General features: G+C 36.5%; 1 protein-coding gene across 1 annotated transcript in view; it reads left to right on the top strand.

The window, feature by feature from the left end:
* The window catches only part of EYS (eyes shut homolog (Drosophila)), a 1,189,235-nt gene that overhangs the window by 803,760 nt on the left and 363,550 nt on the right, over nucleotides 1-21,925 (top strand). Inside the window, 1 exon segment of the mRNA XM_006096829.1 lies at nucleotides 1,480-1,487. Within this exon segment, the coding sequence (XP_006096891.1) occupies nucleotides 1,480-1,487 (8 nt within the window).

The raw sequence follows: 21,925 nt of genomic DNA, 5'->3' as shown, positions 1-21,925 counted from the left end.
TATACATATATCTCTTTTATCTAAATGAGAGCATATTTATACACATTATTCTGTTTGGTTTGTGCCAGGTCTTAATTTATAAAGCTGACTGAGTGGCAATGAAGAGGTCAATGCCATTGAAAAGAAAGTTCAGTGTTAAGCAGAATCCCCTAGAAATGAGGGACAAGGCTAATCACGAGGCCGGGGGAACACCAGGTTTTGGTCAGGAAGCAGAAGACAGGAAATGAGGGAGAATGGTTAGGCCACTGCCTTTATTGGTATTTCTCCAGGAAAGGCAAGTTTTGGGCAGGGTAAACAGTTTAGTATTGGCTACTTTGAATAATTTTGGTAAATTTAGGGCAATTGGAGTGCTCTCAAGTTGCCTAGTACTTGGTCCTGAGATGATTAAGTTTGGGGAATATTGCCTCCTGGGGTCCATGAGACAGACAGAGGAGAAATAGGTAGAGATTGGTTAGTTTGCACATCAAAGGCACTTTGCTAGGTGAATCTGTTATCTCTAAGAATTAACTAGTCCTTGGAGAGGCAGTCTCTCCTCAGCCAGAAATGTTTTCAAATGTCAAGTATCATAATATACAGAAAACAAAAACATGTTTTTTAATGTTTTCATTTAATAATAGTTAAGGGAGACCTTTTCATATCTGCATCTATAGATCTACTTTCTTTTTAGTAAACCACATAATATTTCATTTTATGGATATTCCACTTTTTATTTACATTCCCATGATGACAGATCTGTTGGTTCTTAGTTTTTTGCTAGGAAAAAATTAATGCTTCAATTGAAACATCACCCACTATAAATTTACATATATGTACAAATGTATCTGCAGGATAAACCCCTAAAGGAAGAAAGATATGTGGTTGTAAGTACAAAATGAATATTTGCAATTAAATAAATTCCAAGAGAGGATATCTTTTCAATTCCCCCATCAACAGCATAAGGGATCAAGATTCTCTAAAACCAGGGTATCAATTTTTCAGATTAACCTGATTTTTTAGTCTTGCCAATCAAATGTATAGAAATTGTAAATATTACATTATGAGTAAGAATTGACAATTTTTTAATCATCACCCAAGGATATTTATACATTGATTTTTAGAGAGAGTAGAAGAGAGAGGGAAAGACAGAGAAAAATAGCAATGTGAGAGAAACATTTTGATTGGTTACCTCCTCAACCCAGGTGTATGCCTTTGACTGGAATCAAACTCTAGACGCTTAAGTCCGCAGGCCAATGCTCTATCCACTGAGCCAAATGAGCTAGGGTAAGAATTGATACATTCACATTTATTTTCCTGTTTCTCTTTTGGCTTGTTAGTCTTTTTATGTTGATTTCTCCCATCGTATATATTGGAAACAGAAATTTAAGTTTTTATTTAATTAAATGTATTAATCCTTTACCTTTGCTTCTGGCTTTGTGCCTAGTTTTAAGAAAGTTTTCCTTGTTTCAAGGATAACAGAAGAGAATAAGGCATGATGGGCAGAACGCAGGGTGAGAAGAGAGGTGAAGAAACAACGGTGACAGAAGTTGCTATAAAGGGAAATAGATAACAGAGCAAGAATAAGGAGCACATGCCCTAACCGGTTTGGCTCAGTGGATAGAGTGTCGGCCTGTGGACTGAAGGGTCCTGGGTTCGATTCCGGCCAAGGGCATGTACCTTGGTTGTGGGCACATCCCCTGTGGGGAGTGTGCAGGAGGCAGCTGATCGATGTTTCTCTCTCATCGATGTTTCTAACTCTCTATCCCTCTCCCTTCCTCTCTGTAAAATATCAATAAAATATATTTAAAAAAAAAAAGAATAAGGAGCACAGAGCCCATACCAACCCTTCATGTCAGCTTTCAGGATCAGACTGATGTATGAGTAAGACATCTTTCCTTTCCTTATATCACACTGGCTGTACTAAATAGCATTCCCATTATAATAGAGCATTTCAGATCCCACTGAGTATTGTATTGTGGTGTTAATTTCATGCAACATTTCCCCTCAAAAAATAAAAGGTGGGGTAAATAAATTTTATAGGAGCATACATAAAACTTTTACTTGATTAATATCTTTACATTCTTCAGAAATTTAATGTGCTACATAAATGAGACAGCACCTCATTTTTTTCAGCAGCCCTAAGGGCATATTCTAAATAATTATTTTGAAAATTGAGTACTTAAGGCATGCAAAGTGTGACCATTTTCAACTTCTTTTGCGTTCTTACACAGAATACACAGCTCATTAGCAAAAGTTTTCTTACAAACATCAGTGATGGCCTTAGTGGCCACAATTTACTATTGTTATATCTTCATAGAACTTTTGATTTCTGTTGCTGCTGTCAGTCTGTTGTACCTCTAATTTGGTGGGGTTTTATTGGACACCCCAATACTTGGTTAGTTTGGGTCAGCCCATGTCCCTAGAGTGATGTGGGTGACTCTTCAGACAGATATGACTGAGCAAAGGCCTGGCTCATTGATGCCCTGATTGCAGCTGTTCTGGAGGAATGAGGTTGCCATGAATCTAACCTCCCCATAAGTACCACTGTGATATTTTATCAGATTTTTGTCCTCAACTGACTTGCCTTTTTTTTGCCAAAATTGGATATAAGATCTTAAATCTGCATCATTTCAGTAACACTCTTTAAAAAGTGCTTTGTAATAATGGAACTTTAAACTCATTGAACTGAAGACAATTCTACCCTGGGGAATATCATATTTATTACACTTTTGCTGACTGGTAAAACATTACTTACTCAGTTGTGGGGTTTTTTAGACTAAGCATTCTTTATTGGTTTGCTTTTCATACAGAATATTTCACTAACCTCTCACCCAAACTTAAAACACTCCTGCTTGAGTATTAACTGTGTATTAATACCAAGCTAGAACTCAATCATATTTTAATTAAAACACTTATTCACTAATGAATTAATCAAGTATTTAGCATCTGGGTGTTATGAACTTATAATTTTGAGGGATAAAATTAAAAATTGAATTAGATAATACAGCTGATTATCTTAGTATTTTATTAACTCTTTGTAACTCTTTTTTTCTTGATTCTTGTTTTAATATATAAACGCTCAAAAATTAGGCATATTTATAGTCCTTGCAAAAGTGTACAATTTCACATCATTATTTAATTTCACATTCTTTTATTAGTCTTTTCTCTGCTGGGTTCTCAGAAGGCAACGATAAAAGCAACATGATACCCATCCCCACGTTTTCAAATCTGATGATAAATTAGTTGCTTCTAAATGGAAAGAGGAAGTGGGGTGTAGAGCAAAGGGGTGTGGGTTTGAATCAGAGTGTCTGTTTCAGGATGTTGCTCAGTGATTTGCACAAGTTCAGATAAGTCACAGCAACTCCTAAACCTCTATCGTTTTATCTTTAAGATAGGTATAACTTCTACTCTGCTAATTTTGCATATTTCATCTCTGAGAATCAAATGAGAGGATGGAAGTAAAAGCTATTGCTATAGCATTTACCTACTATTTACAAAGAAAAGTTGTACAACTACTTATGTGAAAACTTTAAGACAGATCTATCAGAATGGGATATCAGTACTGCACGTATGCACAAACTTGGAGAACCTGCAACATATTATTTTAAAGTATTTATTTTACTAAGAGATAATTTATTATTGCAGTGTTCATAATAAACTAAGCATCAGCTTGACTTATCTACTCATTATTCATTACATATTTTTTTAAAAATCTAATGTTGTAAGTTCCTGAACCTAAAAACTATTCCCACTCATAACTGTTTGAGTGATTAAACTAACTAGCAGGGAATATGGAGGGTATGGTCACAATTTTATAACTATTTAATTGTGCTGACTCCAAGAAGTCTTGACCAAGGCAACACTACAGTTACTGTTGGGCAGATACCTATTATGATCCCGAATTTGTGCTTAGCATTTTATGTACAAAACCCATTCATTCTCTGAGCAGCATTTTCAAATGTGGAATCCATTGTCAGAGAAGCTAATTGCTTGCCAAAAACCACACTGGTAATGAGAAGTTCTCAGATATGTCTATCTCCAATGTACTCTTATAGATTTTGTGATTCTAAAATGCATACTTTGGTAAATCATACTTAAATTTTCTATTCTCAATTTCTGATCACTACTTGGTGAAAAGAAGTCTGCCCAAGGACATAAGAATATACTCCAAGTTCTAGAAATTATTGTCCAGATACCATGGAAATTTTAGAGTCAGGTCCTGGAGGAGTGCAAGAAGCTCAGTTTTAAGTTGAGATAAATGAGCATCATGTCTGCCTAGCGCTTTCTTTTTCCTAAGTAATTGAAGCCCCTAAATACACTGGGACATTCGGCCATCTGAAGTCAAATATTCCAGTGTGATTAAGTTCTGGTTAATGAGAGATAAGAAGTAATATGTTCTTTAATGGAGGGGCCATTCTCTTCATCTCTTTCACCTTGCTGCTTACTGGTATGAAGCTAGGATTGCTGGAGTTCAACTAGTTCTCTCAAAGCATGAGGTGGTAGCAACATGGTGAGAGTGATAGAGACCAAGTTAGAAGCCTGGATCCTGGGTGACTGATTGGCATACTACACCGGTTCTATTTATGTTTACAGGGGAAACAAACTTCTATCTTTTTTGCCACATGGTTTTGTTTGTATCATGTCTTTCACAGATCATTTTAATCCTAGTTGGTACGGGTACCCAGCCTAATTTTCCAGTCTTGTTATGGAGTACTTCTTATACTTCTCTGATAATTACAATGGCACTTTAAGATGTAGAAGAAACACATACCTTTACTTAGTCTTCAATTTTAAAATGGAGGTACTCTTTTAATTTTGGCTGGGCTAATGTAAACATCTATATGGAAGATCTAAATATTTATGATATTAAATTTGCCTACCTATTTTCCCTCTGTTTATTCAATTCTTTGTACAACTATTGGCATTTTCAGATAGGTCTTACATGCTATTTGAGAAGGTCATTTCTAGAGATATTATGCTTTTTGTTCTAAAATCAAATAGATTTTCTATAATATCCTTTATTTATTAGAAATAATTTATAACATTATTCTGTGGAGCATTTTGATATGTTACTATGAAATAATTATTTATTAATTTTGGTAGAGTTCAGGTTGATATATTTAATTTAAGACTTAGACACTGTAACTAAAAACTTTATTTTGTTCTTATTTTACCATTTATGTCTTTATTTATGTTTTTGTCTTATATTATTGGCCAGAACTTCCAAAACAATGGTAAATGGTAATGAAAATGGAGTTTACTTCTTATTCATGTATCAATAGCAACTATTTCTGTCTCATTAGCATCTTATCACTATGATGTTCTCTGTTTACTTAAAATATATAGGTCTTAATCATTATGTATTCTTCCACTCCTGTTTTTCTAGGGGGTTTAATCAGAAAAATGTTAGTGATATAAACTACATTGTTTTGGTGTCTCTTAAGATGATCATGCCTGTTATAATTTTTATTGAGTCAATTGATGTTATTAATATATATATATATCCTCAGATTATTTTTATTACATTTATAAATCCATTTATAGGAATAAAATTTGTAGTGACATTCTGACTTCAGTTTTCTAACACTTTACAAATATGTTGGTTTTTATTTCAATAGTGATTTTGAATTATACCATTTCTCCCATATAAGCAATTTATTCTTTTTCCCCACCCTCAACTCAGCACCCACACACAGTACTCATTTAATTTCCTAGTATTTGTAAATATGACCTGAATTTTGAAAGCCTAAATATTATTCAATTATTTTTCTATTATGTATATTCATTTTTAGGTTATTTTTGTCATATGCATGCATTTTTATAATAATATTAATAGTATGTTTTATGTTTACATGATTCAACATTAGCATTATTCCTTTGAAATCCCCATTTTTTGTTGATGGGCACATATCTTTAAGCATTTTTTATGTGTGTTATATGAGTAGTATACTTTCTAAGATTACATTTCTATTTCATTAATGCATGGAAGAAAATTTGTCAGGTATTTTTTGACACATTTCCCACCCCTTAACCATTTTCCCCTCTTTATTTGTATGTTTTTCTTTTGACATTTACAGTTGAAGAGAAAACTTCAAAAGCTTATACTATTTTTGTTATCTTGAAGGTATCCTCTTTTTGTTTTGTTTTCTCTCCTACCAGAATTCTTAGAGCAATCTAAACATATTCCTTCAATATAAATAATTTTTCTAAGACTAACCTACTGTGTCTTTCTTTCATTAATGTTGGCAGAATCTGGTGAACTCTTGATCTCCTTACACAAGCCTTTTTAAAAGCACCAGGAAGCTTTATTTTTAATGCCTCAGTTCTTCAGGATAAAGGTAGCAACATTATTACACTGGTGCAAAGAGCATTATTCCTGGAGTTAGACCATCTCAGTTTAAATTCTAGTTCGACTATTTACAAGTTCTGCAGCATAAAGAAATTTCCTTAAACTCTACTGGCCTCAATTTTCTATCTGTGAAGTAATGATAGCAAATGATATTACAAACACTATATTATTGTTAGAAGATAAAAATTAATCTAGACTATTAAAAAAGAATCTGACAGAGGGCAATCACTCAGTATAGGTTAACTATTATCTCATTATAGTTTCTCTTTTTTCCTGTTCATTCTAGGGACACTTCTAAATTTCTTTTCTACTGACTTGATCTTTTCAAGTCACTAACTTTCTTCAGTAAATCCAATAATATATTTTACTCAAACGTTTGCAATTTTAGTTTTATTGCAATCCATTCTGATCTCACCTAGATCCCTTTTCATCTCAGTTTGTTGACTTAATATCTCATCTTCTTGTCCTTTTAAGCCTGCCTGTTCTTTCCTTATGACGTTATTGTCCTATTTCATAACTTTTAAAATTTGATTTAATATATTTTTCCTGGATCCTAGAGTAGATTGCATTTTAGAGGTGTTCTTTTCCATTCAATATTTCAGTTTTAATATTTTTCCATAAAAGTTATTATTGTTGTTTTTAATTTATTAATTACTCATCTACCAAAAAATAAAAGCCATGTGTACATATTCAGTATTTACTAACCAACAAGATATGGAGATTTCCCTCAGCTCTGACTATTATCTATGGACTATTACCTGTGTTTAATAAGGTACTATTAAGCACAGTATCTTATTAAACATAGATCCAGAAGGTAGTGTGACGCCTAAAGGTACCAGCCCAAAACTTAGGATCTAAAAACTGTTCTGCTTTTGTGGATCTATAAAGAATGAGATGGTGTCTCAGCTGCAGTCAGACATCCCCTGAGGACTCCCGGATTGTGAGAGGGCGCAGGTCAGGCTGAGGGATGCCTCCCCGCCCCCCCCCCCGCCCCAGTACACAAATTTCATGCACCGGGCCTCTAGTTTTAAAAAATATCCCAGATTGCTGAGACATAACCTCGCTGCTTTATATCTTGATCTCTATACACCTTAATACAATGATTTAATATCTTGAGGTAAGTGCTATTAAACTATTTTTCCTTTGTGTGATCATTGTGCTTACTTAGAAAAAGGACAACGCTCATTTTATCCTATCTGTTGTATTGTTGCTGTTAAAAACTGTTTTGTCTTAAATTATGTAACAGTGATTCAAGAGTCACATTTTTTCCTCATGTTTGTTTTCATCCCCCTACCTAATTCTCTGAGTTAGTGTGATAAAGTACAAGGCCCTTTCTGCATTTGCATTAAACAATGTAGGAAGTTCTGTGACAATATTTCTTCTTCAATTAGCAAACAATTGATTTTCGTGTCAGTCTCATTAAGCCAGCCTGGGAGCCTTCACCCTCCCGCTGCTTTAGTGCCCTGCACTGACTACTGCAGCTTTGCCTGGAGTGGCTCAGAGCCCCCGGTAACATCTGAAAATCACAAATTTGAAATGGACCATCTATTTCATACTGTATCATCATATTACTAAATTCTTGCTTACTTTCAAATACAGCATCTGAATTGAATTCCTGCTCAATGGGAAAAGGTGAAGCAGGTTGCTTAGAGGAAGGAATTCAAGTAGCTTCTTAAGCAGCTCACATGTCCTTCTGCATTTTAAGAATATCAATAGGCTTCTTGTAGAAGAGAGATGACAGCTGGAACATTACAGTTAATTCCAAAATTTTTCCTAGATCCCTTTGACAATGCAGAATCAGGATCTTTCTAGTCACCGATGATAAAGTGAGATCATGGGAACTTGTCTGTAGGATTTCCTCTATTGTCACAGTGTAAAATTAGAATAGGGATCACTGTTGTCCTCGCTGTCATCCATCATCATCATCATCTTCGTCATCCTCCATACAATTTATTGCAGGCCTGGGGTATGAACATTCCTGAATAGGAATTTTACTAGGTAGGAAATTATATGTCACTTCTTGATTTTGAATTGGGGAAAGGATCTAATTCTATCTAATGAACTAAAATGTTTTGTGTACCTACTAGTACACATACTTTGCTTGATGCTAACAATACAAAGATACATAAGTTATGGGACCTGCCTTTGTATTTGTTTAGAAAGAGAAACAGATAAAAAGGGATAATTCCAATATCATATAACATTCACTATAGGGACACAGAGGAGAGAACTTGGCTTAGAAATTGTAGCCAAGCTGACCCTTGAAGGAGTAAGGATAAATAGATAAAAATGGGCAGAAAGGGAATTACCTTGGAACTGTGTGTTAGAAAGCAATGATTAAGTACTAAATAAATAAAGGGATAAATTCTATAAGTAGGGATTTTTGAAAGCCCCATAAAATAGATGGGTCTTCCACCATAGGGATGCATCTATGAAAAATTATACACAGGAAACTCTTGGACCCCTAAAACCGGACCCCTGGAGAAAAAGCACAGATACCTGAGAGAGCGGGACTTGTCTGAGACATGATAAATGTACATGTTTTGTTGGAGTAAAGAATGCAGGAGTCGTTTTGGTGTCAATTACCTCTTTGGGTATGTTTATATATTATGTAATTAAATACAGCACCATGCAACATGTATAGGAATAATTTCAAGTCAGGATGAAATCCAAGGCAGTCGGTGAGCACAAAGTTCTGTTTTGGCGTTTGCATTTTTTTTGCATTTTTAAAAGTAGTGACTGGCTGTTTAATCTCTGGAAAATGAAGGCTATTCACTGATCATTTGAAGCGGAGGAAGTCCTTAACCTGTTTTAAAATTTAAATGGACTCAGCCTTGTTGTCTTGGTTGTGAGAACAGTTAGGAAATTATTTTAGTAGTCCAAACCCAGAGGGATTCAGGCCTCTATGGCAGAAAATAAATAGCCTGGAAAGAAATGAGCAAAGAGAAAGACAAGTTAAAGCTATCTCAAAGTTTTTTCAGTTTGAATGAATGAGAACAAAAAGTTAGGTCTGAAAGAAAAAAAATGTATTTTATTGAAAGAATAGATTTTGAGTGTTGACAAGATACTGGAACAGAAATGACCTGCAAGGGACAAGATATGGCACTGAAGTTCTGGAGAGTGAAAGAGAAATAGAAGTGAGAATTTTTAGCTGGGAAAGACAGATTGACTTCTTACTCCTATCCCTGATGCTAACTATCTGCATAGCTCTCATTACCCTGATCTCTCTGACCCCACTGGGCACATGCATCAATGGCAACATTTATTGTTAAGCCCATCAATGGCAGGTTATGTTCCCTGGCTGCCTTTCATTCCTTCCTACTTGGTAGTTCTAATGACAACTCTAATTACTACTATTGATATTGATGGCTACATGTGCTCCTCTACAGGTGAACATCATACAGGCTCCTTAATAACGTTGTCACAGGGCAGATGAACCTCAGTATGCTTACGTGGGGTTTTCCTTTTCTTCAGCTGCTTTGTCTTTTTTTCATTTGCAGTTTAGCAATAAAAAGAAAACTGGTAGGGCTGGAAGGAAATTAGAGCCAAATCCACAGGAGCCTCTTAAATGAAATATTATCAAGCACTAGCTCCTCAGTATACGTGGTTTCCACACAGCCATTCATTGTGAGCCCCTGCTGGGATGAACCAATGTGCTCAATGAGTTGGACATGTGTGGCCCTTTGCCTGAGATCAGTCATATGAGAAGATTCTAAAAGCAAATATATTTAAGCATGAGTAGATTTTCACTTTTCCATTGTTTGTGTTTGACTGCCATGAAAGATTTAAATCACATATATCCTAAATTCATGAAGGACAAATGAGGTATGTAGTAGAAAATTTTCAAACTGAATCTATTTCCAAAAACTGAGTGGCTGTAATATAACAATAAGTGTCATTTTAAATTCTAAATGTATGTAAATCTGGATCAGATTAAGAATATACAGCTTATATTCATGATACTTGGGGGAGTATTTTAGACTATGCTACTTATAGTGATTCTCAGATTTTCATATAACAGTTAAAAGAATATCTACTGTTGAATCAGTAACTCTTACAGTCACGCATAGGAATACATAAAATATAAATTTCTACTATTTATCTGAGAGACCAGTAAGCTTTTCTTTAGCAACATGGTAAAATTTATATGTTAGGGTTCTCCAGAGAAGCAAAACCAAGAGGGTGTATATATATATATATAAGATTTATTATGAAAATTGGTTTAAGCCATTATGGAGGCTATGATATGCAAGACCTGCTGACTGCAAGCTGAAGAACCAGAAAAGCCAATTTTTTAATTCATCCAAGTCCCAAGGCCTGAGGACTAGGGTGGGGAGAGCAACAGGGGAGCAGGAGGGCTGCTGGTATAAGTTGGGGAGTCTGAAGGCCTGAATCTGGAGCTCCAATGTCCAACTGAGGAGAAGATGGATGTCACCGATCAAGAAGAAAGAGAGAATTTTCTCCTCCTTTACCTTTTTGTATTATTTAGGCCCTCAATGGATTGGATGAAGCAGGCCACATTGGTGTGGGTAGACGTCTTTACCAGTCTTCTGATTCAAATGCTAGTCTCTTCTGGAACCACCCTGTTTTAGTTCATTCAGGCTGTTATAAACAGTTACCACAGACTGTGTAGTTTATGAACAACAGACATTTATTTCTCACAGTTTTGAAGGCTAGAAATTTTAGGATTCTGCATGAGCTGATTCAGTGTTTGATTGGTAAGGGCTTTCTGGTTCATAGATGGCTGTCTTTTTGCTGTGTCCTCACCGATGGAAGGGTAGGGAACTTTGTTGGGCCTCTTTTGATAAAGGTGATAATGCCATTTATTCAGGCTCTACCCTCATGACCTAGTCACCTCCCAAAGGGCCCTGCTCCTAATACCATCACCTTTGGTTTAGCATATGAATTTTGGAGGAACACAGCATTGAGACCATAGTATGCTAGTAGTCTGGATACTTGTTAGAGGAGGAAGTTAAGTCAGAAAGTATACATTTTTATAATAATTTGTATAATGGACAAAGCTACTACCAAAGTTACCTAATTGCTATTTTCTATGCATTAGGAAATTTTATGACATATACATAGATACACACACACACACATACATAGACACACAAATTTAAATACACATGCACATATATGTATACACATACACAAACAATTTAGCTATACACATTTATCTATTAAAATAGTATGATTAAATTAACTTTTTAATAGATGAGACAATGTTCTTTAAGGTGGAATAGCAATTACTCCTTTTTCACTATATAAATGGGGATGTTTATTTAATCCAATTAGAAATAAATCAAAATGCCATGGGTAGTTTTTAAAAAGCACAGATAATCAAAAAGAATATTGTACAACATAAATTTGCATCACAAATGTTTTGCTACCAGTAACTCATATGTACAATGAATTTTGTTTACCAGTTTAATAGAAATATTAGTAAAAATTAATTTTAAAGAGAAAATGAGACAAGGGGAGGAAAAAAAGTTGATGAAAATAGATAAACTGGGTAAACATCAAGTTAATTAAAGTTTCTTGAGACTGTGAACATCTAATCATTTCAGGAATTCTTTTATGTATGTGTGCGCTAGATTTTAAGTTTTGTTGTTTTTTTGCAAGCGTGAGACTCATTTTTTCTCCTAAGTTTCACACCTTTTTTTGTGGGATTTTTTTTTGTTAATCCTTACCTGATGACATTTTTTCCATTGATTTTTAGAGAGAGTGGAAGGGAGGAGGAGAGACAAAGAGAGAGAAACATGGATGTGAGAGAGACATCGACTGGTTGCTTTCCGCACACACCTGACCAGGGCCGGGGATTGAGCCTGCAACTGAGGTATGTGCCCTTGACCAGAAATGAACCTGTAGCCCTTCGTCCTAACCACAGAGAAAAACCGGCTGGGGCCTAAGTTTCACATCTTCTATTCACAGCATAGTTCATGACCACTAGTTTCTTTCTGTCTCAACTACCTCTACTGAAATTGCTGTCATCGTGGTCAACAAGAACTTGTAAATATATTTCAAAACTTATTTCTGTCCATCTCTCCATAGCATTTCATATTCCCATATGTTCACAACACTTTATACCTGATTTTCTACTAATCCTCTCCAAGTTTTACTCTTGCCTTTACACTATTTCTTTTGCTTGGTTAAGTCATCATTAATACCAATATTCCTTAAGTCAAATAGTTTCCAAAACTTTGCCCTTATCCCTGTTTTCTTATACTTCCTATATATAATTTCATACATTTCCTATTTCAATCAGTTCTCTAAGGTCATTTCCTCAAAGGCAGGTATTGACAGCTATGTCAGTCTGGGTACAAACAGGAAATAGATGCACAACGCATTAAAACAATTCAAGCGGGATTTATTTACCAGGTGGCAATAATACAGGGACTGATGAGGTGTGGGAGAACCACAAGGGATAGTTCATAAATCCCAGAGGGATAGTTCATAAACCCCAGAAAAACAGCTTGGGATGCAGCCTGCTTGTTGTGACCTCAGAGAGAGGGCTCCACAGGAATAAATATTATCCTAACTTCAGTCTCCTGCTTCCCTCCCAACTCCAGGTAGAAATCCTCATTGGGTCAACTAAGCCAAAAACCAGAGAGCATAGGAGCCCTGCTGATGTAGTCAGATTGGTCAGATTCCTGGACATACACCACATGGGGCAAGCTAGGGAGTGACTCTAGAAGCGTAAACTGAAATATCTGGAACAGTGATGTAGACTGCATACAGTATGTGCCTTTCTGTTTTATTGCTACTTTTTGTTTGCTTGTTTGCTTTTTAATCCTCTCCGAATGATATGTTTTTATTGATTTTTAGAGAAAGAGGAAGGGGGGGGGACATTGATGTGATAGAGAAACATCGATTGGTTGCCTCCCATATAGGCCCCGACCGGGGATCAAACCTGCAAACTAGGTATGTGCACTGACCTGGAATTGAACCTTCAACCTTTTGGTGTATTAGGACAATGCTCCAACCAACTAAGCCACGGCATCGGGGCTATATTGCTACTTTTTAACTACAGACACCAAATGCACACATTGTTTTCCAAACAAATGTATCCTGTGAAATGTCATAAATCTCTTAAAATAATGAGATAGTACTTTGAAAGCATGGGCTCAGTGATGCAAAAAGGAGTGATATGGAAAAGGCCAAATCATTGTTCAGTCAGGGTCTTCTGGGAGCAGAACCATGGTCAGTCACCAATTTCTAAATTCTGGCTTTCTTGACCTAGATCCCCTAGAAAACAGAATCTGAACTAAAAGTTTATGTGGAGCCCGGCTACCGTGGCTCAGTAGTTGAGCATCAACCTATGAACCAGGAGGTCATGGTTCGATTCCCCATCAGGCTACATGCCCAGGTTGTGGGCTTGATCCCCAGTAGGGAGTGTGCAGTAGCCAGCCAATCAATGATTCTCCCTCATCATTGATGTTTCTAACTCCCTCTCCCTTCCTCTCTGAAATCAATAAAATTATTTAAAAAAATAAGTAAAGGTTTATGTGGAGTACAATCCGAAGTAAAGCAGAGAAGAATGAGGGTAAATAGGAAGGGGTGTATCACTGAAGGGACCACAACTTCATATGCTCAGCCATGCGGGACATCTTCAAAGGCTTATACAAGACATCCCATCAGAACAGTCGTTGGGGCAGAAAGGCGGTGAATTTATCCAGTGGCCCCTCTCTGCCTCCAACCCCTACTGGGTAAAGTCCATGCCCTTGGGAATAACCCCCTTACACTTGTAAGTTGCCTCAGTCAGGTTTGAAGGAAGCCAGAATTCAGGGGTTCAGTGCTCGGGTGCAGTGGTTCCTCTAGAGTAGATGGTGTCATGTGAGGGATCATTTGGTGCAGACATGATACTTCTTTAATGACATGAAAGTTGAAAAGGCACTGGTGCTCGCCAGGATGTCAGAAGTCCTAAGGAAATACTTAGGACTGGGAAATTATTGCGGTCATGGTTGTAGCGTGACCAGTGACCTGAGACCTTAGCTGTGGTGATATGAATAGTGCAAACATTTGTTAGCTGTTCTCATAAGAAAGCTGTTGTATAAAATACAATGCCTATTTATTACTTACAGCAAAATAAATTTGACTTTCAAAACTTATGTTTAACTCAGGGCGTATCATTCCACTTTACATAAAACCTACCAGCACCTACAACAGTGTTTCTCAAGAGTTTTGCTGCATGAAATTAAAGGCTGAAAAAAGTAAACAAGCATGGATATGTAGCAGAGTGTAGAGAAAATTTCATTAAAGCATTGTTTTATTTTAAGCCATGAAAATATTAATATGCTATTTAAATGATACATTACTAGACTTTAAGGAATATTGATGTTTCCAGAAACTACCCTATGTTTATTTTATGGATTCCAATACTTAATAACACATAGTTAAGAGCATTGAGATATAGAATAAAGTTTAGGCTTCTCAACATGATAAATAAGGGCCTTTCTAATTAAGACCTTACATATTTATTCAACTATTTCACAAACGCTGAATATCAACACTGTTCAAGGCACTGAGTGAGCTCACAGAATACATTAAAGAGAGAAGAATTGGATAAAGTCCCTGAACATACAGTTTAAATGCTAGAGGAAATATACAAATAAATAAACTATTGCAGTATAAGGTGATAAGACTTCTACTAGAAGTACCGGGACTAAATATATAGGATGTGTGTCTGAATTGGACTTGAGTGTCAGGCAAAGCTTCCTAGAAAAACCATCTTCTAAGTTAAGAATTAAAGATCAATCAAGGAAAGTACAACAAAGGGAAGGAGAACAAATTACTTGAAAGCTCAGAGATTAGAGATGAGATTTCTCAGGAGGCAGAACCCGCTTGCCAATGGCTCTGAAAGCCATGGTAATCAGATTAAGCTTGATACTGAAAGCAATAGGATTCTCTGAATGTTCTGAGGAGGGGAGTAATATGATCAGCTTCACATTTTAACATGACCACCCTCACTGTATGAGACGAAGAAATAGACAGGATCAAGGCTGGGAGCAGAGGAACCAATGGATTGTTTCTGCAATCACCTAGGCAAGAAGTGGTGAGAGTAAAAAGCAGACTGAGTCCACAGATATCCCAAGGGGTTGAATAGATCCTGCTGATGAGTGGTTGTTTGGCCCCAGGAAAAAGGAATAAAAGGGATTATGCTTGGATTTTTCATTTGAATTTTGGCAATTGGAAGAGTCATCAGGAAAAAGAAGTTTGGGGGATGGAAAGATCAAGAGCCTGGGTGCCTGTGAGCTGTCCAAGGGGAGTTGCAGGGTTACTTGTATGGCTGACCAGAAGCTCTAAGGAGAAATTGGGACGTTGCAACAAATTAGACAAAACGTTTATATAAGACACTATATTCAAAAACTGGCATTTAAGAATATTCAAATTGTAATCTCATCACAATTAATCTTGACTTCTAATCCATTTTCCATAAATGTATAAAAATTCCCCACTTTACCAATAAGGGAAATATCTTACACTTTTTAACATGCTGTTCCTTTGGCCTAAGATAAAACCTTGCCACCTGGGAATCTCTTCTCTATTCTTTAGGATTTAGGTTAATTTACTTCTCTGTGAAGCCTTCTTAAGTGACTGATTCAGACTCAATATCTCTCTTCTCTATGTTGTCATAGCACCATTTTCCACTCTGAATCTTATCCTAACTTAGTTCATTTGTCAATCAGTTTTACTCACCTTACCAGAGGTTCCTAATGTTCCCCGGCCAGATAACCCTTGCATACTCACTGTCTGGTACATAATAGACACACAATGAATATTAATGGCACAGATAAACACACTTTACCATTCCTGACAAACATATTCATGGTAGTAGTTTTATAAATAGGATAATAAATGGAGTTGTACTACCTATATGCTTGCTTTCTTGAATAGAAGTAACAACTTTATGGTTTCTCTTGCATTGTGCCTCAGTATCAATGCCATACTATTCTCCTTTAAAGTAAGTTCCCCTTGGCATTCCTGAAAATACTTTAAAACCCTCAGTAAAATAAGATCACTGACATAGATTCAGATGAAACCCTACTTTATTACTGGTTGTTGCCCACTGCTGTACAATAATTCCCTGAAGTCCATTTATTCTCACCTGGTGGTTCTCTGAAATATGATGTTAAGATGCATAGAGATTATAAAGTTGAGCCCTGATAAGGTTACTAAAAATATCTATCTTTCTTGAGATAAGCTGGAAGATTATAATGACTATCTTAAGGCATCACATTTGAATGCATAGGAAGTGATGGTGCATAGACTGTTTCTGCTGTTTTGAGGAAATGCTAGTTAAAGCCAAGCAATTGCCCAGCTTCATACAGACAAACCATTAATAGATGTTCACATCAGACAAGGCTAAATCTGTTTCTTCAGGAATATAATATCGAGTGTTTAAGAACAAGATAAGATAGACAATGCTTTAATATCCGTGCCTATCCTTTGCTTCAGCACCTTTTGATCTACTTATTTTCTTAAGTCATCTTGTGTATTTTTGAAAAAGATTAATCTACAAAAATAACGTTCTTTTCTATCCCAAGGTTTGTATAAAAGAAAAATGGTATGACAAACATTTCTAAAGTTAATGAAAGGTTTATCTCCTTTTGGATGTTTTCTTAGAACTTAAATGGAAATAGATTTAGGATGCTGAGTGCCTAAACTTCTTCTTTTTAATACAATAGAATTTTGAGTAATGATTTTACTTTTGGATTTGAACTCAGTTTTTTTGTGTGCATACTTTTCTAAGAGCTCAAAAACTAATTTATCAGGTTCTTCACAGTAGTCAGAAACCAATGACTGCCTTTTAATGTAAGCTATCATGTTTTGAAAGTAAAACTATTGAGTCTAGTATTTTTCTTTAACCTTCTGAATTTTGAAATGAACATCTTTTCCATCATCATTTTAGCTATTTGTGACTCTATTGTATTAGGCCTAATAGGTTAAAATAAATCTCTTAAATCATTCCCCTGATGCAATAGGCATTTGTAATAACTGTACTGCTTTCTCTTTAGAGAAATGATTATGGCCCCTTGGCCACGTTGCCTGCAGTTCTCTTGGCTGCCCTTGGGTGAATGATAATATCGTGGGTTGTGATTTCATGACCTGACTGAACAAGAATATAATAACATGGATCAATGTTTATATGCAGAAGACATATTTTTACTGACTTCTCATGCAAAGTGATGATATAAATTCATGTGCTCAAGTTTCTTCTCTCCCAAATTGCCAAAGAAATATTGTTTTTAAGTATAAAAAAAATCAGTACTAGAAAAAGGGGATGGGTACTACTAGGAATGTTTTAAGCTTTCATCCAGTTAGACCAAGATTAAGAGAATTTTTCCCAGCATGACATTGATGTCCTCCATGTCATTAAATGGTACCGTTCACTCAGTTATCCAAACCCCAAATTGGAGATTCACCTGTGCTTTTCTCTTTTTCTCCCTGGGTTAGATATTTTCTGCTTCACTTCCAGATTTACTCTCCATCTCTTCCCACCCTGCCTGGTACCTTGGGAGGTTGATTTCTATGCGCTGCAGCTACTTAGTCCTGCCTTGCCCCCTGACTTCCAGTCGTGTTTGGCCAATGGGGTGGCAGGGCATTGAAAGTATAGAAAGAGAAAGAGATCACGTTCATATATTCTCCATTCTCTCTCAGATGGATGTAAGTGTGCGGTGGCTGCATTCCTCTCTCCAAGACTACAGCTCCCCTCTGGTGGTCTTTGCGGGAAGCCACTGCTTTGCCAATACTGTCAGTGCACCAAGGAATGTGGAAGGCCAATGGACCTTGGGCGTTAGCAGGGCTGACACTAAGCATCGGATTGTTGAGATAGTGGTGGCTCAAGACAATTTCCTAACCTGAAAATCCTTTTACTGTTTGCCAAACTTTACCTTTGATATGCCTGTATACATTGCTAAAGGGCAAATGTGTACTCAAGTAAATAAATAGCAGGCCAGACCAGAAGTCAGTGTGTCTCTTCAAGAAAGAGGCTCCACCTGGCCCCCAATGCCTTCTAAGTTCATATTTATTGTATAGTATTTTCATTTGTGCGTTGGCCCCTCCTTCAAATCCTGAACCCCACCATGAAGGTCACGGCAGTCTTTCTCCTATACCTACATTCTTGCCCACAGCACAGAAAGTATTTCATTTGCTTTCCCATCCAGTGTCTGTTCCTTCTCTTATTGATTCTCTTAAACTTTTACAACTTGAAAATAGTATTTTCATTAACCTCATTTCAGTTACCCTTTCTGAATGTTCATGTGTTTCCTGACAGCCCCTGACTGATACATAGATCATATATGAAATTTATTACAACATCCTTTCAGAAACTAAATGTTGTGAAACTAAATGTTAAATTAATATTTGTTAAGTAGAGACCCAGATATTGGAGGATGAACTGTGGTTCAAAAAAGACAACAATGCAATTGAAGTAGAGAAGGTTGTTACTCACAGGTCCTGAAAGAAGTACAAGGTGAGCCTCGAGGGCCATGCAGAGAGGCCAAGGTGGGTGCTGGCTGAGGGAGAAGCATGATCAGAGGCACATGCTTTTATTAGGGTATCTGTGGGAAGTGCTTTGGAAGGGGGTCACTGGGCTAAGTCCAAATTGGTTAATTCAAACCTAAAAGAGCATGGTTTCGGTAAACTTCATGGGGGTCTCTCTAAGGGGACACAAGGGAAAGGCACTGAGAGGTGCGGGAGACTGCTTACCACAAAGGCAGTTGGGGAGTCACATCAGGAACCTAAAACACTTACCTGTGACTCTGGACTGCTATGTAGGCATGCACTTATGGGAGAGGCTAGCATCAGCTCATGGACCCTTCAGCCACTTGGCCACATAAAATAAATGCTGAGGTAGAACGTACAGAGTAGTTTAGCTAAACTCTCAACACCAAATTTTCAAATCTCTTCACTTCTCTACATTCTCAATAATATTTTCTTAGTTTGAGTCCCAATCTGGTTCTTTTTCTTCCTATAATACCTCAACTGGTTCCAGCTACTTCTTCCTTACAAACCATGCTCCACACTAAAACCAGAGTGGTAGATCAAAAACAAACTGGCTTATTGATTTCCTGCTTCAAAGTCTCTGATGACTTCATGTTACCTTAAAGTGTCTAACACATCTCCCCATAAGCCAGCCCTGCCTGTATCCCAAGACTCACCTATTGACACCACACCCACACAGACTCCGCAGGCTCCTCTCTGCCAAACCACTTGCAGTTCCCTATGCATGTTGTCTTTAAACAGCCACCGTCCTCTGACAGCCTTCTGAGTGCTCTTCTGAACACTACAGGCATGTTGGCCCAGCCTTCTATAGCCAACTCCTTCTGGTCTTTTAAGACTCAACTGTAAAGCGCTTGGGGAAGCCTCTAATGATTGCTTTTCTTCCATTACCTTTCTATAGCATCTGTCCACAACTGTGACGGGTTTGTCCCCTCTTGTCCCCTGTCAGGAGTGTAAACTTGCTGAAAAGTTTTAGTCAAGGTTCAAACTATATGGGTTCAAATCCATTTCCACCAATGTATTCACCATGTACCTTGAGTAAGTTCATTAAGTGTGTATCTCTATTTTCTTCACTGTAAATCTAGGAAAATAAAAATAGTCCTGTTTTCTTATTCTTGTGAGAATTAAATTATTTTAGTATGTTCAGAACATTTGGAGCAGAGCTAGTTTACAGTTAGCACTTGATGCAATATGCAGTTTTATAATTGCTCTTTTTTTTTCTTAACTTCACAAGGCAGAAGCTCATTAAAAAAAAGGACCTAGGTTCCACTGATCACCACATAGTCTTTATTAGTGAGTTCCTGGTGCATAGATAGAATTTCATAAGTCCTTTTAGATTAAATGAATTCTAGATTGATTTACATACCTTCTCTTTTCGGCGTCTTTATTTTTAAAATCCGGGCTGGAAATTTCTATGTCTAGATTCCATGAAAATGTTCTTTTTGTGAAATAAATACTCTGGGGTTCCTAGGATCTGAGAAAGTTTTTCTCTCCTTGTAAGACTAGAAGACAAATTTGCATTTGCTTTTGTCATCACACATGTTCTTATGACTGAGGTTAAGCACGCATCTTTAATCATGACACCTTGATGGTTGAAATATTTTTCTCTAATTGTATGTACTTTCCAGTTAATAAGTAATCACACATTATAATACTGGCTGATATTTTAGAATATTATTTTTCCTATATGTTTTATGTTAATTTGGCAATATTCTAGGGTAGTTTTTTTCCATAATGGAGGGAATAGCTTAAATTTAACAATAGAATAAATGTTTCCATTTGACATAAATCACTTACTAAAAATGTGCATATTTATAAATGTTTTACTCTCTGTAATGGAAAGTTACTCAAACCAATGATTTATAAATGTAGCTATTAAGTAAAAATATGCTTAGTAAAAAATACTATTTTTATAAATGTCATTTTAAATTAATTTTGCTATAAAATATCTAAATAATAGCATTACAATATGAATTTGTAGCTCTTATTAAGGGTTCATGATATAGAATTCAGTTTCCTTAATGATTATTACATTTTATATTTTAAAATAGTTTTCTTCTTTTTATGCTGTATCACAGAATATATATGTATATTTAAAAATTTATAAAATAAAACAATATATCTTCAGCAATGACTATTATCAGAACTATATGAAGTACTGATTAAGTAAGTAAATTAATAAAGTTGCTTTAAGGCTTGAAGTCCTAAAAATTGAGATAATTATTTAAAAAAAATGAAGTGTTGCCTGGCTGGTGTGGCTCAGTGGCTGAGAGTCGACCTATGAACCAGGAGGTCACAGTTCAATTCCATGCCAGGTTTGCAAACTCAGTCCCCAGTAGGGGACATGCAGGAAGCAGCTAATCAATGATTCTCTTTCATCATTGATGTTTCTATTTCTCCATCTCCCTTTCTCTGAAATCAATAAAAATATATTTGAAAAACAAAACAATGAAGTGTGGGAAAAGCAAGAACTAAAGTCAGAGATACTGAAAAGGGAATATAAACATAGAGCTGACAAGAGAAGCCATTTTATTAGTTTAAGAACAAAGGAAAACTAGAATTTGAGACATAGAAGGCAAGGCAAGGAAAGAAATCCAGGGTTTCTGATAGCTCCAGATTTGGCATATAGGCAGAAAGCAGTAATCTAACTCCCATCCAGCTTTTGACTGGAATCAATGTGGGGAGGTCTTGCATGTTCCCTGTGGTCAGGAACAACACTCAGGCCCAACACGTGTGGTCAGTGGTTGAGTGTCAACCTATGAACCAGGAGGTCATGGTTCAATTCCAGGTCAGGACATATGCCCAGGTTGCGGGCTGGATCCCCAGTGTGGGGTGTACAGGATTCATTCTCATCATTGATGTTTCTATCTCTCTCTCCCTCTCCCTCCTGCTCTGAAATCAATAAAAAAATATTTTTTTAAAAAAAAGAACAACCCTAGTTAGCTTGGCTCGGGGGATAGAGCATTGGCCTGTGGACTGAAGGGTCTCTGGTTCAATTCCGGTCAAGGGCATATGCCTGGGTTGTGGGCTCAATCCCCAGTAGCGGGTGTGCAGAAGGCAGCCAATCAATGATTCTCTCTCATAATTGATGTTTCT

This window comes from Myotis lucifugus, unplaced genomic scaffold (assembly GCF_000147115.1).
Source record: "Myotis lucifugus unplaced genomic scaffold, Myoluc2.0 scaffold_187, whole genome shotgun sequence".
Classification (NCBI taxonomy): domain Eukaryota; kingdom Metazoa; phylum Chordata; class Mammalia; order Chiroptera; family Vespertilionidae; genus Myotis; species Myotis lucifugus.
The sequence above is the reverse complement of the archived record's forward strand: the minus strand, read 5'-3'. Positions and strand labels throughout refer to the sequence as shown.